This window comes from Camelina sativa, chromosome 17 (genome assembly GCF_030686135.1).
Source record: "Camelina sativa cultivar CO46 ecotype springtype chromosome 17, ASM3068613v1".
Classification (NCBI taxonomy): Eukaryota; Viridiplantae; Streptophyta; class Magnoliopsida; order Brassicales; family Brassicaceae; genus Camelina; species Camelina sativa.
In genome coordinates, this window is record NC_141896.1 from 2,367,423 (window position 1) to 2,388,870 (window position 21,448).

A 21,448-nucleotide genomic window follows, 5' to 3' on the forward strand; every position below is an offset into this window, starting at 1 on the left:
GTACTTTGTTAGACAGCGAAGCAGACGACTCGGTGACACACCGTGACGGTCGTTTCTTATTTTTTTTAATTAAGATTAAATTAATTTTAAGTTAAGCCCCTTGGATTTGACCAGTAAAATCATAACTAGACCCCAACTAAAAAGAAATAAAAAAAAATTAAAAAAATAAAATAATATTCCTTTTGAGATTCATTTCAGATCCAAAGACAAGAGAGCTTCCCATATCACACACGATGTACGACTGTTATACGTACGACTTTATGCTTAATTTCACATTCTCACCTTTTATTTCCTTCTGTTTCTTCTATTTTTGCCCCTTATGTTTTACTAATCTCAACATGAACACCCAAATATTTAATTTGTTGTTCAGTATATATATATTTTCTCATCTTTCTTACTAACACTTTTAATTCATCAATATCTTATTTTATTTTTAAAAATATTTCTAATAAATTATTGTAAATCATCATAATGTAAAAAAGGACATAAATCTATTAATTATACTCAAGCATATAAAATTTCCTATTAACATACTATATATGAAAAATTTCATATATAGTATGTTATTTTTATTTTTGTTGAAAAAAAATAACATACTATATATGAAAATTTTATCCAACTTTGTTTTTATTTGGAACAACTCAACTTAAATATGTTTATTATACTATTAATGTCAAAAGAAAAAATGTAAAGGCCAACAAGATGTGTGATCATGTTTTTATTATTCATGAAAAAGGAAATGGTATCTTTTGAATGGTAAGAAACTTTTGACTTTTGGAGTAATAATAATATATAGTGGTCATAGTAGCTTGGTCTATAGAATAGAGGGGGCATATATGATATTATTCCAAAATACACATATGAGGCTGGAAACAGAGTTTATATATTTTTTTTTATTAATCTTTTTGAGTTTTCCATATAAACCCTAGATTAAATTTCACGTTTCATTTTTGGGTTAGATAGAAGAAGATCAGATTCTTCATTTTGCCAAAGGAACAAAAAAAGGTGAGTCTCGATTCCTGACTAATCCAAAGAGATAATTTTTTTCTCCGTTTTCAATTTTTTTTTTTTTTTTGTCTCTTTTCTTCTTTCTCGGGTTCTTCTTTTTGTGATTGATTGCTCAATTGAGGGATCGGGTCGCTTCGATTCGTGAAAGGTGGATCTTTTGTTTTAGCTTTTGGGTTGTAATTTCATGGATCTTGCTTTCTAGATGATAGGAATGTGTCATTCATTCGATTTTGTTATTTTGCCCCCTGTAAAGCTCAGTTTTTGTTTTTTTGTTTGGTTCTTAACTCAGTGATAGAAGATGATTAGTGACTATTGTTGATTGATTTTGATATCTGGGTATTGCTCAAGCTCTCGATTTGGTTTCATGGGTCTTTAAATTACCAAAAAAATTTGATTTTTTTTTTTTTTTTTTGGTATTTCTCTGCGTAGATCTTGTTCGTGGAGATTGACCTTAGTGCATTCTGGTGTTTCTCTTGATGCAGATTTGTTGAAGGAGTGTTTTAATTTGTGGAGGGATTTGGAGACAAGCAAAGATGATTTCGAGGTCGTACACGAATTTATTAGACTTGGCATCAGGGAATTTCCCTGTCATGGGAAGGGAGCGTAGGCGGCTTCCTAGAGTAATGACAGTTCCTGGTAATGTGTCTGAGTTCGATGAAGATCAAGCATATAGTGTCTCTTCCGATAACCCTTCCTCTGTTTCCTCTGATCGAATGATCATTGTTGCTAACCGCCTTCCCTTGAAGGCTGAGAAACGGAATGGGAGCTGGAGTTTTAGTTGGGATCAAGATTCTTTGTATCTGCAGCTTAAGGATGGTTTGCCTGAGGATATGGAGATATTATATGTTGGATCTTTGAGCGTTGATGTTGATTCTCATGAACAAGACGATGTGGCGCAGATACTCTTGGACAAATTCAAATGTGTTCCTACGTTTTTCCCACCTGATTTGCAGTCGAAGTTTTACGACGGTTTTTGCAAGAGGCAGCTGTGGCCACTCTTTCATTACATGCTTCCGTTTTCAGCTGATCATGGTGGGAGATTTGATAGGTCTCTTTGGGAAGCTTATGTTGCGACTAATAAGCTCTTCTTCCAGAAAGTAATCGAGGTTATAAATCCAGATGATGATTTTGTTTGGATTCATGACTACCATTTGATGGTCTTGCCAACGTTTCTGAGAAGACGGTTTAACAGGATAAGGATGGGATTTTTCCTTCACAGTCCCTTCCCCTCTTCTGAGATATACCGGTCTCTGCCTGTTCGGGAGGAGATACTTAAGGCGTTACTAAACAGTGACCTTATTGGCTTTCACACTTTCGATTATGCTCGTCACTTCCTTACTTGCTGCAGTCGGATGTTGGGTCTTGAGTACCAGTCTAAGAGAGGCTACATTGGCCTTGAGTATTACGGGAGGACTGTGGGAATCAAGATCATGCCAGTCGGGATCAACATGGGTCGGATTCAGTCTGTGATGAGATATTCAGAAGAGGAGGGTAAGGTGACGGAGCTCAGAAATCGTTTCGAAGGTAAGACTGTGTTGCTTGGTATCGATGACATGGATATTTTCAAGGGTATAAACCTGAAGCTTTTAGCAATGGAACAAATGCTGAGGCAGCACTCAAATTGGAGGGGAAGGGCCGTTCTGGTTCAAATTGTAAATCCCGCTAGGGGTAAAGGTATTGATGTAGACGAAATACGCGGTGAGATCGAAGAAAGCTGCAGGAGGATCAATGGAGAGTTTGGGAAACCTGGATATCAGCCTATCATATATATTGATACTCCGGTTTCGATTAATGAAATAAATGCCTATTACCATATTGCTGAGTGTGTAGTCGTTACAGCTGTTAGAGATGGTATGAACCTTACTCCCTACGAATATATTGTTTGTAGACAGGGTTTACTTGGATCTGAATCAGATTTTAGTGGCCCAAAGAAGAGCATGTTGGTTGCATCAGAGTTTATTGGATGTTCTCCTTCGCTTAGTGGGGCTATACGCGTAAACCCATGGAACGTTGAAGCGACTGGAGAAGCCTTAAATGAGGCCCTTTCAATGAGTGATGCTGAGAAACAGCTGCGACATGAGAAACATTTCCGGTATGTTAGTACTCACGATGTAGCTTATTGGTCAAGAAGTTTCTTGCAAGACCTAGAGAGGATATGTGTGGACCATTTCAAGAAAAGGTGTTGGGGGATGGGGATTAGTTTTGGTTTCAGAGTTGTGGCACTCGATCCTAATTTTAGAAAGCTTTCAATACCGTGCATTGTGTCGGACTACAAAAGGGCGAAAAGCAGAGCTATACTGTTGGATTATGATGGCACTCTGATGCCTCAAAACTCCATCAATAAAGCTCCAAGCCAGGAAGTTCTTAACTTCTTGGATGCACTTTGCGAGGACAAGAAGAATTCAATTTTCATTGTCAGCGGAAGAGGGAGGGAGAGCTTAGGCAAGTGGTTCACGCCGTGCAAAAACATTGGAATTGCGGCGGAACATGGATACTTCTTGAGGTGCTTTTCTTCTCTACTTGTTATTGCCACTTGTTTCAAGTTGTATAATTATTCTCCTTCATGGTTAGTAACATGCCTTGTATCTTTTCCTTAGGTGGTCAGGCAATGAAGAATGGGAAACATGTGGGCAGAACTCTGATTTTGGGTGGATGCAGATCGTGGAACCTGTAATGAAACAGTACACTGAATCTACCGATGGCTCTTCCATTGAAATCAAAGAGAGTGCTTTGGTTTGGCAATATCGGGATGCGGATCCAGGCTTTGGTTCGTTACAAGCAAAGGAAATGTTAGAGCATCTAGAGAGTGTTCTAGCTAACGAGCCAGTGGCAGTCAAAAGCGGTCACTACATTGTAGAAGTCAAGCCTCAGGTAATTTATTCTCTTCTTACATAATTCAAGGATTAGTGTTTTCAAAAAGATCTAATTCTTGGAGTTTGTGCTATGTGTGAGTATAGGGAGTCAGCAAAGGATCCGTGTCAGAAAAGATATTTTCATCAATGGCTGAAAAGGGAAAACCGGTTGATTTTGTGCTATGTATTGGAGATGACCGATCTGATGAAGACATGTTTGAAGCGATTGGTAATGCGATGTCGAAAAGGTTACTGTGTGATAATGCTCTAGTCTTTGCATGCACAGTTGGGCAAAAGCCAAGCAAGGCTAAATACTACTTGGACGATACTACTGAAGTGACAAGCATGCTTGAATCTCTAGCTGAGGCATCAGAGGCTTCAAACTTCTCTATGCGTGAACTTGATGATGCACTTTGATATGAAACCAGATCTTTTGCCAGGTTTTGCCCTCTATCATCTCAATTCCAGTTCTATTTGATCTGTTTCTGCAACAACCTATGGTCTTGTTCTGATAAACACTATCAATGAATGATGTGCATAGATGGCTAAAGTGGTTACACAGACAAAAAGACAAGGAAAAGAAGAGACTGGGAGTTTGGTGGTCTGTTTGTTGTGTTTGTGATTGAAAGAAAGAAAAGAAGAAAATGGTAGTAGTGAGAACTGAGAGTATTAGTGGTAAAAAAAAAGGAAAAAAAAAATGGTGATGTGAAGCTTTGTTCTTTTCAGAATGTTATTTGAAGAGCAATCAATCAATCAATCAAAGGAGGAGCAAAATAGGTATGTTTGGTTTCAGGGCTGTGTTGCAGGATGTTGAATTAACAACAAGCAAAAATCTTTTTCTTTCTTTTTTCTTTTATTATTATGATTATTATTTGTTATTGTAATTGGATGATCTTGAGGATATCAATTTGGGACTCGGCTGTTTATTGGATCTTGAACAAAAACGTAACTGTGAAAACCAAAAATAGTATGTAAAGATAACGTTGCGTGCCCATTGTTCATTTTTTTTTCATTTATTATTTATTCTTTGTGCCTTTCTTTTGTATATATACTGTAAGGCTAAAAGTGTCAAAAGTCAGAACTAGGCTGGAATAAAAACGTGTCTACTTATATATGTTGTGAAGGGCCAGCCCAATAATTGTGAACTGTCATCAGATTGAGCCCAATGGGCCTTTCGTCTTTCTCGCTAACTGTGCGATCGTTTCGTGTTTCCAACTTTTTTTTCCCTTTTTTGTTTGTTGCATTGATGAGTAATAATGGCAATAATGCGGGTCTGATGAGAAGGAGATTCAATGGAGGAGGAGAAGAAGCAGAAGAAAAAGAGTGTGGCTTCGATTCCTGATAATTACGTATCCATTCTTCAGCTTCAGGAACGTTGGCTGAAGGAGAAAGAGCTGAAAAAGAGGATGCAAAAAGACTCAGTACTAGAGAGAGGAGTGAATGCGAAGCAGCAGCAGGTTGATCATGAACAACCAAGGAGACTAGAAGAAAAGGCCGTGAAGCCCGAGGAAAAGGGTTTAGGTGGAGGATCTCGTACGCATTGTGCTGTGACTCGTTGTAATAAAGAATCAAAATGGGTTAAGAAAGAGGAACTTGAGGTCTCTGCAACAACTGTGAGCAACAAGGACGAAGATGGAGGAGATCCGAGGGAGAAAAAAAAAGAGTGATCCGGTTAAAGAGGACACTCGGAGAGATTTCACGTCCAAGGGAGAGCATCTTGCTAAGGAAGAAACTACTGAATTTCAGGATCGCTGGATCAAGAAGAGAGTAGAAGAGGAAGGAGAGACTAGAGAAGTCAAGGGACCTGCGAGGTTGACTAGCAGACAAGTTCATTACCGAAACCAGAGACATGATTGGTGGTCTACACATACATACACGGGCTATGGTGTGGGTGAAGAAGGGTAGGAACCACGGAGCTGCTGGTGAAAATGGCATCTGAATGATCGTGTAAACGTTGGAACTTTTGATCATTTGCTTTCTATGGTGTTTGAGTAATAATTAAATCGAAGCTGAATAAATAATGTGTTGTAGGATTATTAGACCTTTTCCAGAAGCATTAGGTCGTCTAAGTCTAGGGTTTGATTCCTATCTTGTGTTAAACTGTACTTGGTGATGTGTGCACACATGTAAGTAATTTGAATCTCAGTGCTCGATCAGGCGATTAATTCTGAGTAAGATTATGACTTAACATTGGTGTTTGTTTTCAGTTTTGTGTCAAAGGCTCACAGGATTAGTAATTTAAGCACGAGTCTATGACTATGCATCTGTGTTCCTGAATTTGACAAAGGGTTTCTTATATCGAATTTATACAGTATGGGCAAGTGTCTCTAGATATACACAGAGATTGAGAGATTTAAAAGGTCTCTTACTCAGACAGACGCTGGAGTTGGTGTTGATGTTGATGTTGAGGAAGCAACTCGGTTTTCAGGTGGGATTTCTGTGAATTCAGATAGGATTGCTCGGAATTCATCACCCGACATTGTCTCTTTCTCAAGAAGTACTTCAACAATCTTGTCCATGGCTTCACGATTGTTTCTAATGTGGCTCAAAGCTATCTCATATGCTCTGTCTGATAATGTCTTTACCGCTGAATCGATATCATTTGCAAGCTTCTCGGACATGGAGTTTCTTGCCATCATCCTCATAATGACATCGCTTTGACCCGATGAGTCCATTAGCGACCATGGTCCGATTTCAGACATTCCAAATGTTGTCACCATCTGCAAGTCAATAAATAGATACTATCAATTAATTTTATTCAAGATTTTAGGCTAAAGGAACAAAAGTTTGGACTGTAGGTACCTGCTTAGCCAAACCGGTGATCTGTTGCAAGTCACCAACTGCGCCAGTAGTCACCTCAGAGTCACCAAAAATGACTTCTTCTGCGGCTCTACCACCGAGTCCACCAACAATTCTTGCAAAGAGTTGCTGCTTGGAGATTAGTGTAGGGTCATCTGAGGGAATGAACCAAGTCAGACCTCTTGCTTGGCCTCGTGGTATCAATGTGACCTTTTGGACAGCATCATGTCCTGGAGTCAAAGTTCTGCAAGAACGAATAACGAACTTCAAACTAAGGTCTTTAATAACACACACATTCTTCTAATCTGAATTGTGACTTACCCACATACGGCATGGCCAACTTCATGGTAAGCAACCAAGCTTTTGCTCTTCCCATCTGTCATGACTGTTCCTTCCATGCCAGCTACGATTCTATCAATTGAGTCATCAATCTCTTTTGATGATATTGCCGTCTTTCCACGGCGGCCAGCCAATATGGCAGCCTCGTTCAAGAGGTTTGCAAGATCAGCTCCACTAAATCCAGGCGTTCTCATGGCTATTACTTCAAGTGAGACACCATTTTCAAATTTCTTATTCCCAGAGTGGACCTTGAGTATGTCTGTTCTTCCCTTAACGTCTGGAACATCAACAGATACCTGCATTAACAAGAACACACGCTAAGCAACCAGCAACAAAGAGGATCAATGGAAATTCACAGACACACGGTATTCCAATCAAGTAGTGTATATACCTGCCGGTCAAACCGCCCTGGTCTTAGCAAAGCGGAGTCAAGAATGTCTGCTCTGTTGGTTGCAGCAACTACGATTACACCAGTGTTACCCTCAAAACCATCCATTTCAGTCAGGAGCTGATTAAGGGTCTGTTCTCTTTCATCATTACCTCCACCAATTCCTGTTCCTCTTTGCCTACCAACAGCATCTATTTCATCCACAAAAACAATGCACGGAGCATTTTCTTTGGCCTTTTTGAAAAGATCACGGACCCTTGATGCACCAACACCAACAAACATCTCAACAAACTCAGAACCCGAGATGGAAAAGAAGGGTACACCAGCTTCACCAGCAATGGCTTTTGCTAACAGGGTTTTCCCTGTACCAGGAGGACCAATAAGAAGAACCCCTTTGGGGATCCGGGCACCAACAGCAGTGAACCTCTCAGGCTTCTTCAGAAACTCCACCACTTCCATGAAATCTTGCTTAGCTTCATCGACTCCAGCAACATCATCAAAAGTTATACCAGTGTTTGGCTCCATCTGAAACTTTGCCTTGGATTGACCAATTTGAAGTGGGAAGCCAGGACCACCAGGGCCACCCATTCCACCAGAAGACCGTCTCGAGAGAAGAAACAAACCGCCAATAAGGATAACCGGGAATGCAAGATTCCCAATCAAGTTGAGTATTGGAGAACCTTGGTCCTCCTGAGCATTATGTGCAGCGAAATCAATATTCTTTGCCCTCAACTTCTGGAGAAGCTCCTGACTTAATCCAGGTAGCTGCACGCGTACACGCTGAATCCTGTTACCTAACTCAGGAGAAACAGCCTCTACAATAGCTATAGTCCCATTCTCATACAAATCTACTTTCTCAACCCTTCCCTTGTCTAAATACTCTAGGAACCTAGAATATGACATCCTAGACGAAGAAACACCTTGCCCTTGTTCGTCTGCATTTGCTTTCCCACTTGCAAGCAAACCCACTCCAGCTGCAGTGTTTCCTAGTAAGAGTTTAAAGAAACCTCTCCTTCCTTCTTGTTTCTTCTCATCTAAAGAAGCCTTCACAACTGTAACTTTAGATGTTCTATCAAGGCCAAGCTTTTGGGACCTCTGTTTTGTTCTGTAGACAGATAATCCACTCCCGATAAGACAAGCCGATGAAGCAGCCATCTGCACAAACGATTACAAGCCATGGCGTGAACAAAAAATAATGATATCTGAATGAAAAAAGAACCAAAGATATAACTAGACCTTGAACATGCAACTTTCTGGTAACTGTATAATCAACATGAATGACGCATATGAACAAAGGTTGACACTTTTTTATGCACCAAAGACGAAATCTACTGAATATTAAGAAAAACAAAACCCAGGCAGTAGAATCATATGCAAAAGATTTCATAGATTTTTTTTGTTATTATTTACAAAAGATTTCGCAGATTGAGACCAAACAAAACGGAAAGTGATTGAGATTAGAAAGATGAGCGAAGAGAGTAACGCACCTGTTCCTGTTGTGTGATTTGGCAGACGAAGAAGAGAAAGCGAGATTATTTGGACACGAGAATGAAAGAAGTGTCCGACTTTTTAAGAGAAGAGATGTGGTTTCCGAACTGCTTACGTGGTTTCCTCTCAGTGGCCTTATAGTTTTAATCTGGCTGTATATTTTTTTCCTTTTGACAAGTCACAAAAATTATGTACAACAAACAAAAAAACAAAAACAGGAGAGTTTTTTAGTAGAATAAGAGAAGCCACATGAAGCAATTGGCAACCACAAGCAAAAATCAGAAGACGTATTGAGTTTGAATAGTTTCTGACTTCCTGTCGACATCACCAACAAAGTACACAAACAAATACAGTTTACATTGGTTTCGTCTACAATTGTTTTTGATCCACGTACTCGCATATACATCAAGTTACTCGCCTTTACTGCTTACACGTTTATCTTGAGCTTTTTGGTTTTGAGCAAAACAATTGATAACGCTACAGGACACAGAGCTTATCTTGTATTGTCTTTCCTCAATGTAGCTAGACACGTTCGAGGCTGATTGAATCTTGGTGATCTCCTCAACTCTCAATGGTCGATTATTTAGCTTATACTCAAAACGACTGAAGGGGACTCTGCAATCTCATTCTTGTTCAGACATACTTGTTGTGTTCCCAGAGTCTGATAAAGCAGCATGGCGTCCCAAGAGAACAAGGTCAAGAAGCTTCCTCCTGGCCTCGTAAACTGGATTTGGATCTATCAAACGTCCTCTCTCATAAGCCTCTCTGAGAAACACAGTGTGTCTTTTCCCTTTAGTTGACATATAAAACATGCCCGGGTGATCCAAGAACAAATCTCTTATGTTCAAATCAATCCCAAAGCATTTTCTGAAATGGCTGATCTTTTCTACCTCCACCATCTTCTCTACAGTCAAACTAAGGAACTCGTGAGCAAATGCAACCGCTCTTTTCTCTATTCCCATCACCCCGGATCTGTTCTTTTTCTTACCAACCATGTCCTCGTATGGCCCAACATAAGGCAGTCTCTGCCATTCCTTAACTTTAGCCTTAAAGTTCTTGCTCAGTCTCATTCCTGGTGGGTAACTATGCTTGAAACTAAACTGAATCTCGGTTCTATCGACACTGCAATCTTCCTTAGAACACTCAACCACCCTCCAATTCTCAACCGCAGCTTCAAATTTCAGTACTTTCTCTTCTTCTTGAACCAGCTCTAAGATATGGGTATTGGGTTCATGACCATCACTAAGCCTAAAAAGATGAGGGTTCTTTGCGATCACAGAGTCCTCAAAATCATCTGGGAGGCCAAGTTCTCTCCAAACCTTGAAAACAGCACGAAGCGGGATTGACTTAGATATGGACATAGACAAGAGCCTAACCAACCGGTCAACAACGAGAGGCAAAGTAGCAGTGATAGCCAAAGCCTCTTGACGAGAAATCTCAATGGCTACATCAGTTAACCTGCAAAAGGGCTGAGCTTTGACAGGATCATACAAGACATGAAAGATGTGAGGGTACTTTCGGAGAAAAGAAGCAGCGCCACGGTTAAGGTGAAGCTTCTGGGAGAGTCTGGAGAGGAAATCAATGGACAAAGAGGGAGGATCATCAGCTGTTGGATTGGCGAGAACAAGGTCTTGTATAGCAATGACTTTGAGAAGGTTCTTGTATTTGTCCATGAGTTTCTCGAAAACAGGGTCTCTTGACCTGGAAGCTACATATTGAGCAGACGTGGTTGTTGTTGATCGGACATTGATGATGGAGGAGCCACCACAAGGGTGAGTCAGAAGTGATCTCATGAGAATTAACCTCATACTATCCTAAAGAGTATTATATGGAGCTAATCTTGGGCTGTAATACACTCTCTGCGTAATTGTATCGAACACCTTACGGGCATAACAAAATACACTCTGCGTAATTGTATTGAATAGAGAAGTAGAATTATATAGACCTTTGTATCATCACGTGCAAAACACCTCTAAGGCTCTAACTGTAACCACCTACATAAAGCCTAGTGATAAGTGAAATATGTAGTATTAGCTAACACACACCGCTATAAAATTCGTTTAAACTACATATATAAACACAGTTTACACACACCCAATTCCGGATTACATTTTGATAGAAGGTGATAAAATAATATCAGATATATAAGTTAAAGTTTTTATATAAAAATGATAGTAGTGTTTATGGTCCTTATGGATAAGATTTGATGTTATGGATTATTTATCTTAAAAATAAAATAATAACAACCGCACACTCTTACAAATTACTCGACTAGATAAGTTTTTTTTTACTGTATAAAAGAAATAAAATAGTACGAAGTGTCAAAGCATCTAATAACAACCATTTGTTAGAGATACCTAAACCATTCAAGTGCTTATTAGTAAAAAAAATTGAATTAAAAAATTAAAATCAAAAGTAATTAATATATAATTTACAAATCAATACTGTATAATTTTTGTATTGGCAGCACCACTATACACATTGGCAAAAAAAAAAAAAAGAGTAAAAACGAACGATGTTCCCCTATAATTCCTAGAATCAATATTTCCAAAAATAAATTGGGGGAAATAGAAGAAGAAAAAAGATAATTTCTAAATTTTAGTTTAACGAAAAGTAAAAAAACAAATCCGAGTGAATACTAAACAGTGGGATACGAATACCGATTAATTGGAGAGCAAGCTATTGTTACACATCTTTAAGTAATATAATAAAAATAAAATCCGAGAAAAAAGGAAACTCAGGTTAATACTCTGAATATTAAATAATAATTAAAGAAAAAGGATAATTACTTCTTCTTTTTTTTTACAATTTTATATATTAAAGAACCCTAAAAGCTCTGCCCACAAATCACACAATCAAACAAACCGACTTCTCGTCTTCTCATGCCTCTCCCTCCTAAGAAGAAAACCCTAATTTTTTTCTGCAGTACTCATCATCATCATGGACAAGATTCATCAACCACCACCACCGATGGCGACGAAGGTATGGAGGACCAACGTCGATGAGGAGATGGGTAATATGAAGGCCTGTCTCCAGACGTTCCCACTCATCGCATTCGATACAGAGTACCCTGGCATTATTTTCCGGACTTTCATCGATTCATCAAACGAAGAATGGTACGTAGCCTTGAAAGGTAACGTGGAGAACACGAAGCTGATCCAGTGCGGTTTCACTCTTTTCAACGCTAAAGGAGAGATCGGTGGCACTTGGGAGTTTAACTTCTCCAATTTTGGCGATCCATCCGACACACGGAACGAGGTTTCGATCGAGTTTTTGAGGAGACACGGTCTTGATTTGCAAAAGATTCGAGACCACGGTATTGATATGTTCGGCTACGGGTTCTTCCCCAAGCTTATTGCCATGTTTCAGTCCCACGAACACGTTGAGTTCATCACGTTTCAAGGAGCTTACGATTTCGCCTACTTCCTCTGTGTCCTCAACAATGGCAAACTACCTGACACTCGCGGAGAGTTTGCATCGGAGATTGTGAAAGTCTTTGGTCAGGTTTATGACACTAAGGTCATGGCTGGATACTGTGAAGGGCTCGGTGACCACCTGGGGCTAAGTAAATTGGCTCAGCTACTCGACATCACTCGTGTGGGAAGAGCACATCACGCTGGTTCCGACAGTTTAATGACTGCACTTGTCTTCACCAAGCTTAAACAAGTCTATGAAGAGTCCATGTATGCTAGAGGATTGATCTACGGTATTGGAAAGAGACTGCTCGAAACCCCCCCTGCCCCTGCCCCTGCTCCTGTCCCTGCCCCTGCCCCTGCCACTGCGCCGGCGTCCCTTGTTCCTTTTATGTGTCACCGAATCTAGCTTCATATCCTATGTTCCATAATGGATATGTCTCAAACTACGATGTACCTTCTTCGCATTGCATCATCGATGATCTTGGTCGCACATGGGCGCTCAACCATATTGGTGTGTATGTGCCGCTTAACTATCATCCACTTTCAAGCACAGTTACATACCCGTTTCAGACAGCATCTGCAGTTGAGTACCTTGGACCGCTTCCGAATTATTACAATAAGAATGCTTGCTATGTAGTTGAGTAGATTAAGATTTCCTGCTTTAGGATGATTAGATGCATTTGACATTTTTTTTCTTTTTTTCCTTTTTGGCTTTTCGTAGTAGTAATGAAGGATTTATTTTATATATTTATCGATTGTTTACATGGCTTACTCTATCAGCTGAGTAATGCCTGTCTGCAATTCGTGTGATATATAAAAGACCAAACTATTTTACATATCTTTCTTCTTCTATCTTGAATTTTCTTTCACACAAACTGCACATCTATATATATTATATATACCACACACACACACATCGTTTACCATATGTATAGATATGGTTCCAGAACGATGAACCCTCTCAAAGCTTTGGAATAACTATTCTCAGAATCCCATCCCTGCTCCAATTGCAATAATAAATTGGGTGTTAGTGCTCATGATAAAACTTGCTAAATCGTTGCTAACTAATTCATACCTAGTGACTGGTACTAAGAATTAAAATTGGAATCCGAAACCAACTACTATTAGGAGTTCACTAGCTAAAAACTTACAAACATACTCTTATCATATAAAATCTAGGATTAAAAAGTTTGAAGGAGAAGAATTGTAAGATCATAAATTGTTAGATAAGTATAGCTTCTACTTACATAAATTCAGCGGAAACGTTATCCTTGTTCACATTGCTTGGGAGAGGCCAGGAAACTTTGAATGATCCCTGTAGTATTTCTTGCTTATGATATCCAAGGATTGAAGCTTTGATGCCTGCATCAACTCTTTGACAGATAGATGTGCGTGTACCTGTCACAGTCAAGCTACAGCAGAACGGTAAGTACCTTTGTAGTACAATGTAGTGAGAGTAATAGGAACAAAGTGAAAACATGTGTGAAGGTGCGTATTAGTTACTTTATGTTGTCGACCTCCACTCTTATATCATTAATACTGGCCCCTGGTAGCTCTATTGCCACAACATAGCTATGTTCAGATTCAGCAACATTGGATCTCGGAGACCAAACACTACCTGCAAAACATAAAGGTTTTATAAGTTCTCATGGTCAAGGGTAAAGATATGTTTGAAGTATGGTTGCTTGTTCTTGTACTTTTAGCTGTAGATCAAGGCTGGTGAGAAAACACCTTTGCTAGTTATAAGTTATAAATTGTAATAATTGTGTGGTTGCAAAAACGTTTTCTAAGAAAATAACAGGTTATAGGATCAGAAAAGTAGTGTTAACTGGAGTGGAATGTATCTGATATTATGAATTTGTATTTTGTACCTAAATTGGCTAACTTAGGAAGATCGGGCTTAGGTTTTTCTTTGTGCTGATTTGGTGGTGATACATCAGAGACAACGAACTCGTCTTTTGCAGGCTTAGAAAACTGTGGAGCGGCGTACTCAGGTGAAGAGGGATCGAAGCCAGTTGTTGTTTTGGTGGTAGGTGCAGCATCTTGTGGTATGGTCCTCTGCAAAAAAAAACATTTTGAAACAATTCTGTAATGTACAAGTATATTAACTATTTGCAAAATTTAATCAGCAGACAAGAGGAGCTTAAAAAAAAATAATGTAGTTAAGGAAGTGATGGTACCTCATCAGTGGAAGCCTGCCTCATAAAAAAACCCTGTGAAGAAGATCCTTGCCGAGCAAAATACAGCCTATTGTCACCCCTTCTAACGACAGAGTTCTTCATACTGATGGCTAAGTTCTGAAACCATCACACAAGTGACAAAAGAGGTTACTCCTTAACTACTTAACTAGTTATAATCACCAGAAAAGAAGGAACTTTGAAAAACATAACTAGGAATTTTTTTGGTACCTCATGGTCGTCATCAGTCGACGAAGCCTGCCTCATAAAGCAACCCTGTTCAGAAGATGCTTGCCGGGCAAAAGAGATTTTGTTGTCACACCTTGTGACGACAGAGTTCAGACTGCTGCTGCAGTTCTGAGGATCACAGAGTGATGACAATAAAGGAAAACATCAAACCAAGCTAATTGAGGCGGAACCAAACTACAGAGAGAGTATATCATCTTATCTAATCCATAAGCATGGCAATAATTTAACAATTTTCAGTTTTTTTTTTTTTTTTTTTGTTTCCGTATCAACAGCTTTGAAAGAAATCAAGGTTTTAGGTCAAAGGAATCAGACTAATAAGTGTTCCAATATTTTTACTCGAGAGATTTCGAGATGGTTCCCGAAGATCAGAAAAAACACCATATTACCAGTAAAAACTAGTCCGATTCGGCTTTCAGATTTAGGGAAACGAGAGAGAGAGAGGGAAAAAAGGGGAAATACCAAGGGGGCGAGAGAAGCGGTGGAGGCGGGATCGTAAGTGGTAGCCGGGAAGTGAGCGGCGAGGGCAGCGAGCCTGCGTCGAGCGGTGGTGGTGGATTCAAGCTCCATCTCTTCGATCGGTGGAGAGAGAGAGAGAGAGAGAGAGAGAGAGAGAGAGAGAGAGAGAGAGAAGGGACGAACGAGTGATTGCAGGTAGAGACTAGATTAGATGATGAGGGATTTGGCAAACAAAAATAATGAGTGGCTTTAACTTAGCGCGCGTGATTCGAATAATATCTTCTCAAAGAAAACATTAGATTAGAAAGATTTAATTTTCCGGAGACTTGGACAAGAATAGACAACGACCCGTTTTTTTCTCAGAAAAATAATTAATTAATATTAATAATCCATTTTTCTGAAAACAATAATAATAGTTTTTTTTTTTGTAAAAAGGTAAACGCAAGTTGCATTGTACAGAGACTCCGAGTCGGAGCGGTAATGCTTTCGTAAAAATTCACCAAACTCCAACAACCCAGCGGTTGCGACTCCCCTAAATCAATCTAATCAGAAAACACACGAAGTTTCAGCTGCTCCGATCAGATCCAACAAGCCACGATTCTTCTCTCTCTCTCTCTCTCTCTCTCTTTCTGTAAGCTCTTTCTTTCCCAATCTTGCGATATATTTTTATTTCTCCTTATGATTATTTTATACTCCGATGTTCGCGAGCTTTGAATCTGTGATTTTTTTTTTTTTTTTAGCTCACTCCTCGATCCAGGTTCATCTTAGTAGTGCTCTTTTCGTTAATGCCTTGATTTTTTTGAGCTCGGAATCATTGAAACTTTTCCCCTGATTTAGATTGCTCAATCTTGTTTCGCATTTCACCCGATTTACTTGAAACTCAGATTTGCTGATGCCATGGTTTTCTAATTTCTCTGTCTGTTAATTCTTTTGCTTCTTTATCAGATTAAATAATGTGGCTTAATTTTAGTCGGTTTGAAGATACTGTGTTTGAATCTCTTTGCATCATCGTATTAGAAGCTTGCCTTTGATTGCAATGTGGCTCTTGTGTTTTGTGATTCTAGGTGAAGAAGGTGTCAATTGGTACCAGATAATTGCATTGCTTATTCCCTAACATCTGGAGTTCATACCTTCCTTGAATTCAGTTAGCCCGCTGGGCTATGCGAGAAAGACTTGGACATTGAACCATTTTGAGCATATGAGTATAGGATCAAAGGAGAATACATCTCTCCGAATTCCGAGGCAGGGAAGCTGTCCATCACAGGTCCCTATTGAGTAAATATAAAGGCTGTGATCAGTGATCTGTGAATGGTCGCCAAAAAATTTAGCTGGTGGTGAGTTCAGATTTATTGATGGAGCAAAGAGTGCAGCTCCGTAGTGGTACAATGGAACCTATTTCCAGTCAGGGAGATGTAGACAGAGAACAGGTTTTAGAGCCCTTTGATATTGAAAATGTCTCTGGGAAGGAGATAAAAGCCTCCAGAAGTTTTGATGTTGGTTACAGTTCCAGTGATAACCTCGAACCATTGCCAAAAGTGTCAACAGAGAGTATCTCTCCTGCTGATGTGCTTAAAACACTCTTCTTTATACTTGTATGGTACACCTTCAGCACATTTTTGACTCTGTAAGTATGTCTTTATGACTTTCCCTTTTCTTTTTTTTTCTTTTTCTAGGTCCTTACGGCTTGCATATAATTTGCTTGCTTATTTCCTAGGTACAACAAAACTCTCTTAGGAGATGATTTAGGGAAGTTTCCAGCTCCCTTGTTAATGAATACCATTCACTTTTCCATTCAAGCTGTTTTATCAAAGATGATAACATGGTATTGGTCGGGGAGATTTCATCCTGATGTTACCATATCTTGGAGAGACTATTTCGTTAGAGGTAAACTAACAAAACCATGTCGTCAACTCTTTTTTTCTTTAAATCATTATGTGCTAATGAGCATTCCCTTAGCTATGAATTTCTATGGCATTCTCACTACATAGTACTGACTACTGAGAACTTTCTGCAAATTATGCAATGCCATTATCATCTACAGTATTTAATGAATATGAGAGACTGGAAAGTTATGAGGATTTAGTTTTTTTTTTTTTGTTTCAGTATTTCGAAAGTTGATTATATTAAATTTCTCTGAACTGATGACCAACGTGGACTGTCCTTTCACAGTTGTACCAACTGCACTTGGAACTGCTATGGATATAAACCTAAGTAATGAGTCACTTGTCTTCATATCGGTTACGTTTGCAACTATGGTTAGTTATCTTATTTTCTGTGGTAGGTCTATGCAACTTCTTAGGAATTTGCGGGTGAGACAAGATGAGACTTGTCTAATGATATTCACGTTCTTTTTTTTGCAGTGCAAATCTGCAGCCCCGATATATCTTCTTCTGTTTGCTTTTGCCTTCAGGTGCTTTATGCATTACGATTTTTGTTAATATATCTTGATTTGTACGTTAAAACCATTTTCAATTACCACACTGATTTGATGCTGTACTTTCATTATGGAGTATTTCTATCATTTTTATTTGATGTGTTATTCTGACACTATATTTCTCTTCTAAGGCTGGAGTCTCCAAGCCTGAAACTTTTTGGCATTATTTCAGTGATCTCAGCAGGAATATTGTTAACAGGTATGTTTTAATCCGTCATTTATAATACTTTGTATTCCTTTGTTCAACCTTTGCCAGTTCTTCTACCTGTTTGCTCAACATCTATCTAGATGTTTTTTCTTTCTTTCTAGCCAAAGACAATAATTAAATTCTCACCATCGAGTATATTAATTTGCATCCAGTTGCAAAGGAGACAGAATTTGAGTTTTGGGGTTTCGTTTTTGTCATGCTTGCTGCTGTCATGTCTGGTTTTCGCTGGTGTATGACGCAAGTTCTTTTGCAGGTATATATTATTTTACTCATTTTTTAATTCCTTTTAAACCTTACATTGGATTTATATATTAACCCTTTGCCTTTACTTTCTGTGGTTTTTGTCTTCCAATGTTTTGGTTCATCCTGATGGCAACATGATGTCTAGAAAGAAAGCTTTGGTGGGTTATGCTCTTGGCGTTTTTAATCTAAAATTTTTGTTCTTAATATCTTTTAAGTCACAGGACCTATGAATAAATATAAACGTTTTTGCTTTGTTTATCTAGGCCTAAAAAATCCATTCGTATTGATGAGCTACATGGCACCAGTGATGGCTATAGTGACTGGTCTTCTCTCTCTCCTTCTGGATCCTTGGAGTGAATTTGGAGACAACAAATACTTTGATAGTGGAGAACATTTTGCTCGAACTTGTTTTTTAATGCTTTTTGGCGGAGCACTGGCTTTTTGTATGGTGAGCATTACTAAAAAATTTACAATTCTTATTGTAAGAGTGAACTTGTCTTGATAAGTAGAGTTTGAGTCATCTTTTGAAGCTTTAATTTTGTATCTGAACCTTCTTCTATGCTCACTATTTAATATTTTGTTTCAGGTTTTGACAGAGTATGTTCTTGTTTCCGTGACTAGTGCTGTAACCGTCACAATTGCGGGCGTTGTTAAAGAGGCTGTCACCATAGTGGTATGTCCTATATTCTTAACCTTTTTGGATTATGTTTGTTAGTAAGTTCAGATATTATAATAAACTCCAGCCTTCTTCTTAGTTTGCCAATTAGAAACGGATAATATAACTAGTTAGTCTTAGATTGTAAGTTCTGATTTCCTTCTATTTGCAAGAAATTCCTAACTACATTTGCTTGAAACGTTGCGGTGATGTCTAGATAAGGGGACTCATATCTTAAGTTGGTGAGACTACATTGGTCATATGGCATACAAATAGACAGACCTGCCTAGAGTCCATTTCATAAGGATGGATTATGAGTCGATGAAATAGAACTAATGTCTTTAGAATTGGCTTCTCGTTCACTATAATACACCTTTGACTACATGTCCCCCCGCATACAGAGGAATTTTATATCAGTGTTGTTGTTAAATATTTGATGAATGCTGGATCAAAAAATTGGGGATGTAAAAAATTCATTGTTGCTCTTATGCAGGTTGCGGTGTTTTACTTCCACGACGATTTTACATGGCTAAAAGGTGTTGGTCTGGTGATCATCATGGTTGGTGTCAGTTTGTTCAACTGGTACAAGTAAGTAACTTTTCTTCTCCTTCTCATTAATCTTTGTCGCATGGAGTATTTGGGACTTCGAATAAGTCCTAATGCTTTTGATGTCTTCCCAGATATGATAAACTACAAAAGGGTCACAAAACAGAGGGTGAAAAGCAGTTGCAAGCTCCAAGTCAAACTGGAAAATATGTGATACTTGATGAGATGGATGATCAAGATAATAGTCCCTAACAATTTTTGTTACACACATTTCATTGGTAACCCTGACATCGTTAAAGTGGAAGTGCGTGTGGACCTTCCCTGAGAAAATACTTACTTTTTAAGGCAATTGAATTGGAAATGTGATGTTTCCCTGTCCTGCCTTAAGGAAAACAAAAGAACATAGCTTATATCAAGAGATGGAATGAATTTTGTTCTCTTTCTTTTGTACTTGGTCCGTATAGAAAGAAGTGTAGTCGAACAGATTTGGTTTAAGTTTACCAATCATTTGTACCCATTTTTATTAATTCTCTGTAATGATGTTTTCATGAAATTGAATGAGAGACTCTTATGAATGGTTCTCTGGAACTACGCAGTGGAACGATCAGATTACATTACAGATAAGCTTATTTGTATAAAACTGAGACTAACACTACACCTCAGACAGAACAAATATGAATCCCAAAGAATAATTTAATGAGAGAAGCAAAATTCAGATGTGGCATCCACAACAAAGGTAGAAGAAGCAGAGCGTCGAAACGAGAACGAAAGCTTCGACAACATACATGACCTTGTAAACTACTCCGTCCACTATCTCTGTCAGCAATATAATCTCTACTCGCTTCCACTTCCCCGACGACGGCGTTGAAGAAGACGTAGAAAACAGATTCCTTAATCGCCGCCACGTTTGAGTTTCTTTAGACGTGACTTGCTCCTCCTCTTGTTGCTGCTTCTTCTTCTTCAGCGACGACCATTTCTTCAACACTCCCATTGTAAAACTCTCTCTGTCTTTCCTAACTACAGAGTCAAGTCACGGTGCAACATTCTTATACTGTGGAGAAGAGATGGTGGTAGCTTTAATAATAGGTATGAGAAGGAGAGGGTATATCTGTCAAATGCGACTAAGGAAAGAATAAGATACCCTTACCTTTTTTTCTTGGGAAAAAAATAATAGCTGGCGGAAGGTAGTGGAACCGTGGAAAGGAAGCAGGGGTATTTTGGGTATCTACTATTTTTTTTTTTTTTTTTTGATATGAAAGAACGGTTCAGCAGTTTCGCTTTTTATACAGAGGGATCCACCAAGACAATAATGCTAACGGTCGTTTCCATCGCATTGCTTACAAATGTCACACTTTATATGAAGAGGATATCTTATTTTTAATATAAAACGAACATATATTTTATTCATGCAATGATGCATAGTGTCGTAAAAGGAACTATATGTATGCAAAACAGCTTGTCAAATTTTAGTTCCGCGATAATGAAAGGGAACCTAAAAGTTGTCACTATTAACATTTTTTTTGTAACATCATATAGAGAGAGAGCCGTTCTTTTTATCAATCGATTGTTATGTAGTTTAAGCATACTTGTGAATTGTGATCACGTTTATATATATATATGAACCCAAAAATGTATATATGTTCAAGTAATAACGTTATACGCAAATTTAACAAGATCGAACAGTTTACATGAGTTTGTGAACTAATTTGTTTCTCAAATGACTGTCTTTTTTCTTAATTTGTTTACATGAGTCTAGATTACTTTGACTTTAGTATCAATTTTTGGACTTTTTTTTTTAAGAAGATGTTAATAAACGGTTGTTGTTCCTAGAAAAAACACAAGACCGAGCGAAAGCGTTTCTTCACGTTGACGCAGCTTGTGACATTTTTGTATTATCTTGTAAAATTCTGGTTATAGAGGAAAGAATTTATAAAATCAACTTAGTTGTTGTAACTTGTAATTCCTCAACACATGTAACGATCATGACTCTTTTTTTTTTTTTTTTTTTTTTTTTGTCATCTGATAGAACAAACTTGTAACGATCATGACTCTCATGAGTTCTTATTTCGCATGCTCATGCCTTTGACTGGATTTTATTTTAAAATGCAAATATAATATTAATCAGTACTCAAGATTTATCTAGTTACGGGGATTGTTACTTTAAAGAAAATAAAATAAGAAAAAAATCAA

General features: G+C 38.4%; 6 protein-coding genes and 2 pseudogenes across 11 annotated transcripts; 4 read left to right on the forward strand and 4 right to left on the reverse strand.

Annotated features, from left to right (window-relative positions):
* The first annotated feature begins 744 nt into the window (after positions 1-744).
* Positions 745-4,854, forward strand: LOC104754797 (putative alpha,alpha-trehalose-phosphate synthase [UDP-forming] 7). 4 transcript variants are annotated; one of them, XR_015586642.1, is made up of 6 exons: positions 819-1,005; positions 1,491-3,511; positions 3,606-3,879; positions 3,966-4,300; positions 4,402-4,507; positions 4,587-4,854. XR_015586642.1 is itself a non-coding variant. In XM_087494892.1 (5 exons), the coding sequence occupies exons 2-4, from the start codon at positions 1,542-1,544 to the stop codon at positions 4,275-4,277; spliced, it is 2,556 nt and encodes an 851-aa protein (XP_087351018.1). In that variant the 5' UTR covers positions 745-1,005; positions 1,491-1,541; the 3' UTR covers positions 4,278-4,300; positions 4,402-4,854. The 4 variants fall into 4 exon arrangements, 2 of the variants coding, with proteins under 2 accessions (XP_087351018.1, XP_087351019.1); XR_015586643.1 differs by having other exon boundaries at positions 910-1,156; XM_087494892.1 differs by having other exon boundaries at positions 745-1,005; positions 4,402-4,854.
* Positions 4,855-5,010: 156 nt separating this feature from the next.
* On the forward strand, positions 5,011-6,050 carry LOC104754798 (uncharacterized; annotated as a pseudogene).
* Positions 6,051-6,137: 87 nt separating this feature from the next.
* Positions 6,138-9,033, reverse strand: LOC104754799 (ATP-dependent zinc metalloprotease FTSH 8, chloroplastic). Of its 2 annotated transcripts, none has more exons than XM_010477072.2 (5): positions 8,874-9,033; positions 7,390-8,541; positions 6,981-7,294; positions 6,663-6,903; positions 6,138-6,580 (listed from the first exon to the last, which is right to left on the reverse strand). In XM_010477072.2, exons 2-5 carry the CDS (start codon positions 8,539-8,541, stop codon positions 6,230-6,232), a joined length of 2,058 nt encoding a protein of 685 aa, XP_010475374.1. In that variant the 5' UTR covers positions 8,874-9,033; the 3' UTR covers positions 6,138-6,229. The 2 variants fall into 2 exon arrangements, with proteins under 2 accessions (XP_010475374.1, XP_010475373.1); XM_010477071.3 differs by having other exon boundaries at positions 8,623-8,928.
* Positions 9,034-9,164: 131 nt separating this feature from the next.
* LOC104754800 (protein ROOT PRIMORDIUM DEFECTIVE 1) lies at positions 9,165-11,060 on the reverse strand. The gene has a single exon (XM_010477073.3). It carries the CDS (start codon positions 10,680-10,682, stop codon positions 9,498-9,500), a length of 1,185 nt encoding a protein of 394 aa, XP_010475375.2. The 5' UTR covers positions 10,683-11,060; the 3' UTR covers positions 9,165-9,497.
* Positions 11,061-11,686: 626 nt separating this feature from the next.
* Positions 11,687-13,128, forward strand: LOC104754802 (putative CCR4-associated factor 1 homolog 1 pseudogene; annotated as a pseudogene).
* Positions 13,129-13,231: 103 nt separating this feature from the next.
* On the reverse strand, positions 13,232-15,522 carry LOC104754801 (uncharacterized). The gene is made up of 7 exons (XM_010477074.3): positions 15,176-15,522; positions 14,699-14,824; positions 14,471-14,587; positions 14,162-14,348; positions 13,794-13,908; positions 13,538-13,702; positions 13,232-13,288 (listed from the first exon to the last, which is right to left on the reverse strand). The coding sequence occupies exons 1-7, from the start codon at positions 15,281-15,283 to the stop codon at positions 13,252-13,254; spliced, it is 855 nt and encodes a 284-aa protein (XP_010475376.1). The 5' UTR covers positions 15,284-15,522; the 3' UTR covers positions 13,232-13,251.
* Positions 15,523-15,580: 58 nt separating this feature from the next.
* LOC104754803 (putative sugar phosphate/phosphate translocator At1g06470) lies at positions 15,581-19,833 on the forward strand. 2 transcript variants are annotated; one of them, XM_010477075.3, is made up of 12 exons: positions 15,610-15,803; positions 16,237-16,796; positions 16,887-17,056; positions 17,342-17,427; positions 17,533-17,582; positions 17,738-17,805; positions 17,967-18,067; positions 18,203-18,215; positions 18,321-18,505; positions 18,644-18,730; positions 19,206-19,300; positions 19,393-19,833. In XM_010477075.3, the coding sequence occupies exons 2-12, from the start codon at positions 16,525-16,527 to the stop codon at positions 19,508-19,510; spliced, it is 1,245 nt and encodes a 414-aa protein (XP_010475377.2). In that variant the 5' UTR covers positions 15,610-15,803; positions 16,237-16,524; the 3' UTR covers positions 19,511-19,833. The 2 variants fall into 2 exon arrangements, 1 of the variants encoding a protein (XP_010475377.2); XR_015586644.1 differs by lacking the exon at positions 18,203-18,215 and having other exon boundaries at positions 15,581-15,803.
* Positions 19,744-20,343, reverse strand: LOC104754804 (uncharacterized). Its single transcript, XM_010477077.3, has one exon. The coding sequence runs from the start codon at positions 20,247-20,249 to the stop codon at positions 19,971-19,973; it is 279 nt and encodes a 92-aa protein (XP_010475379.1). The 5' UTR covers positions 20,250-20,343; the 3' UTR covers positions 19,744-19,970.
* Between the last annotated feature and the right edge of the window lie 1,105 nt (positions 20,344-21,448).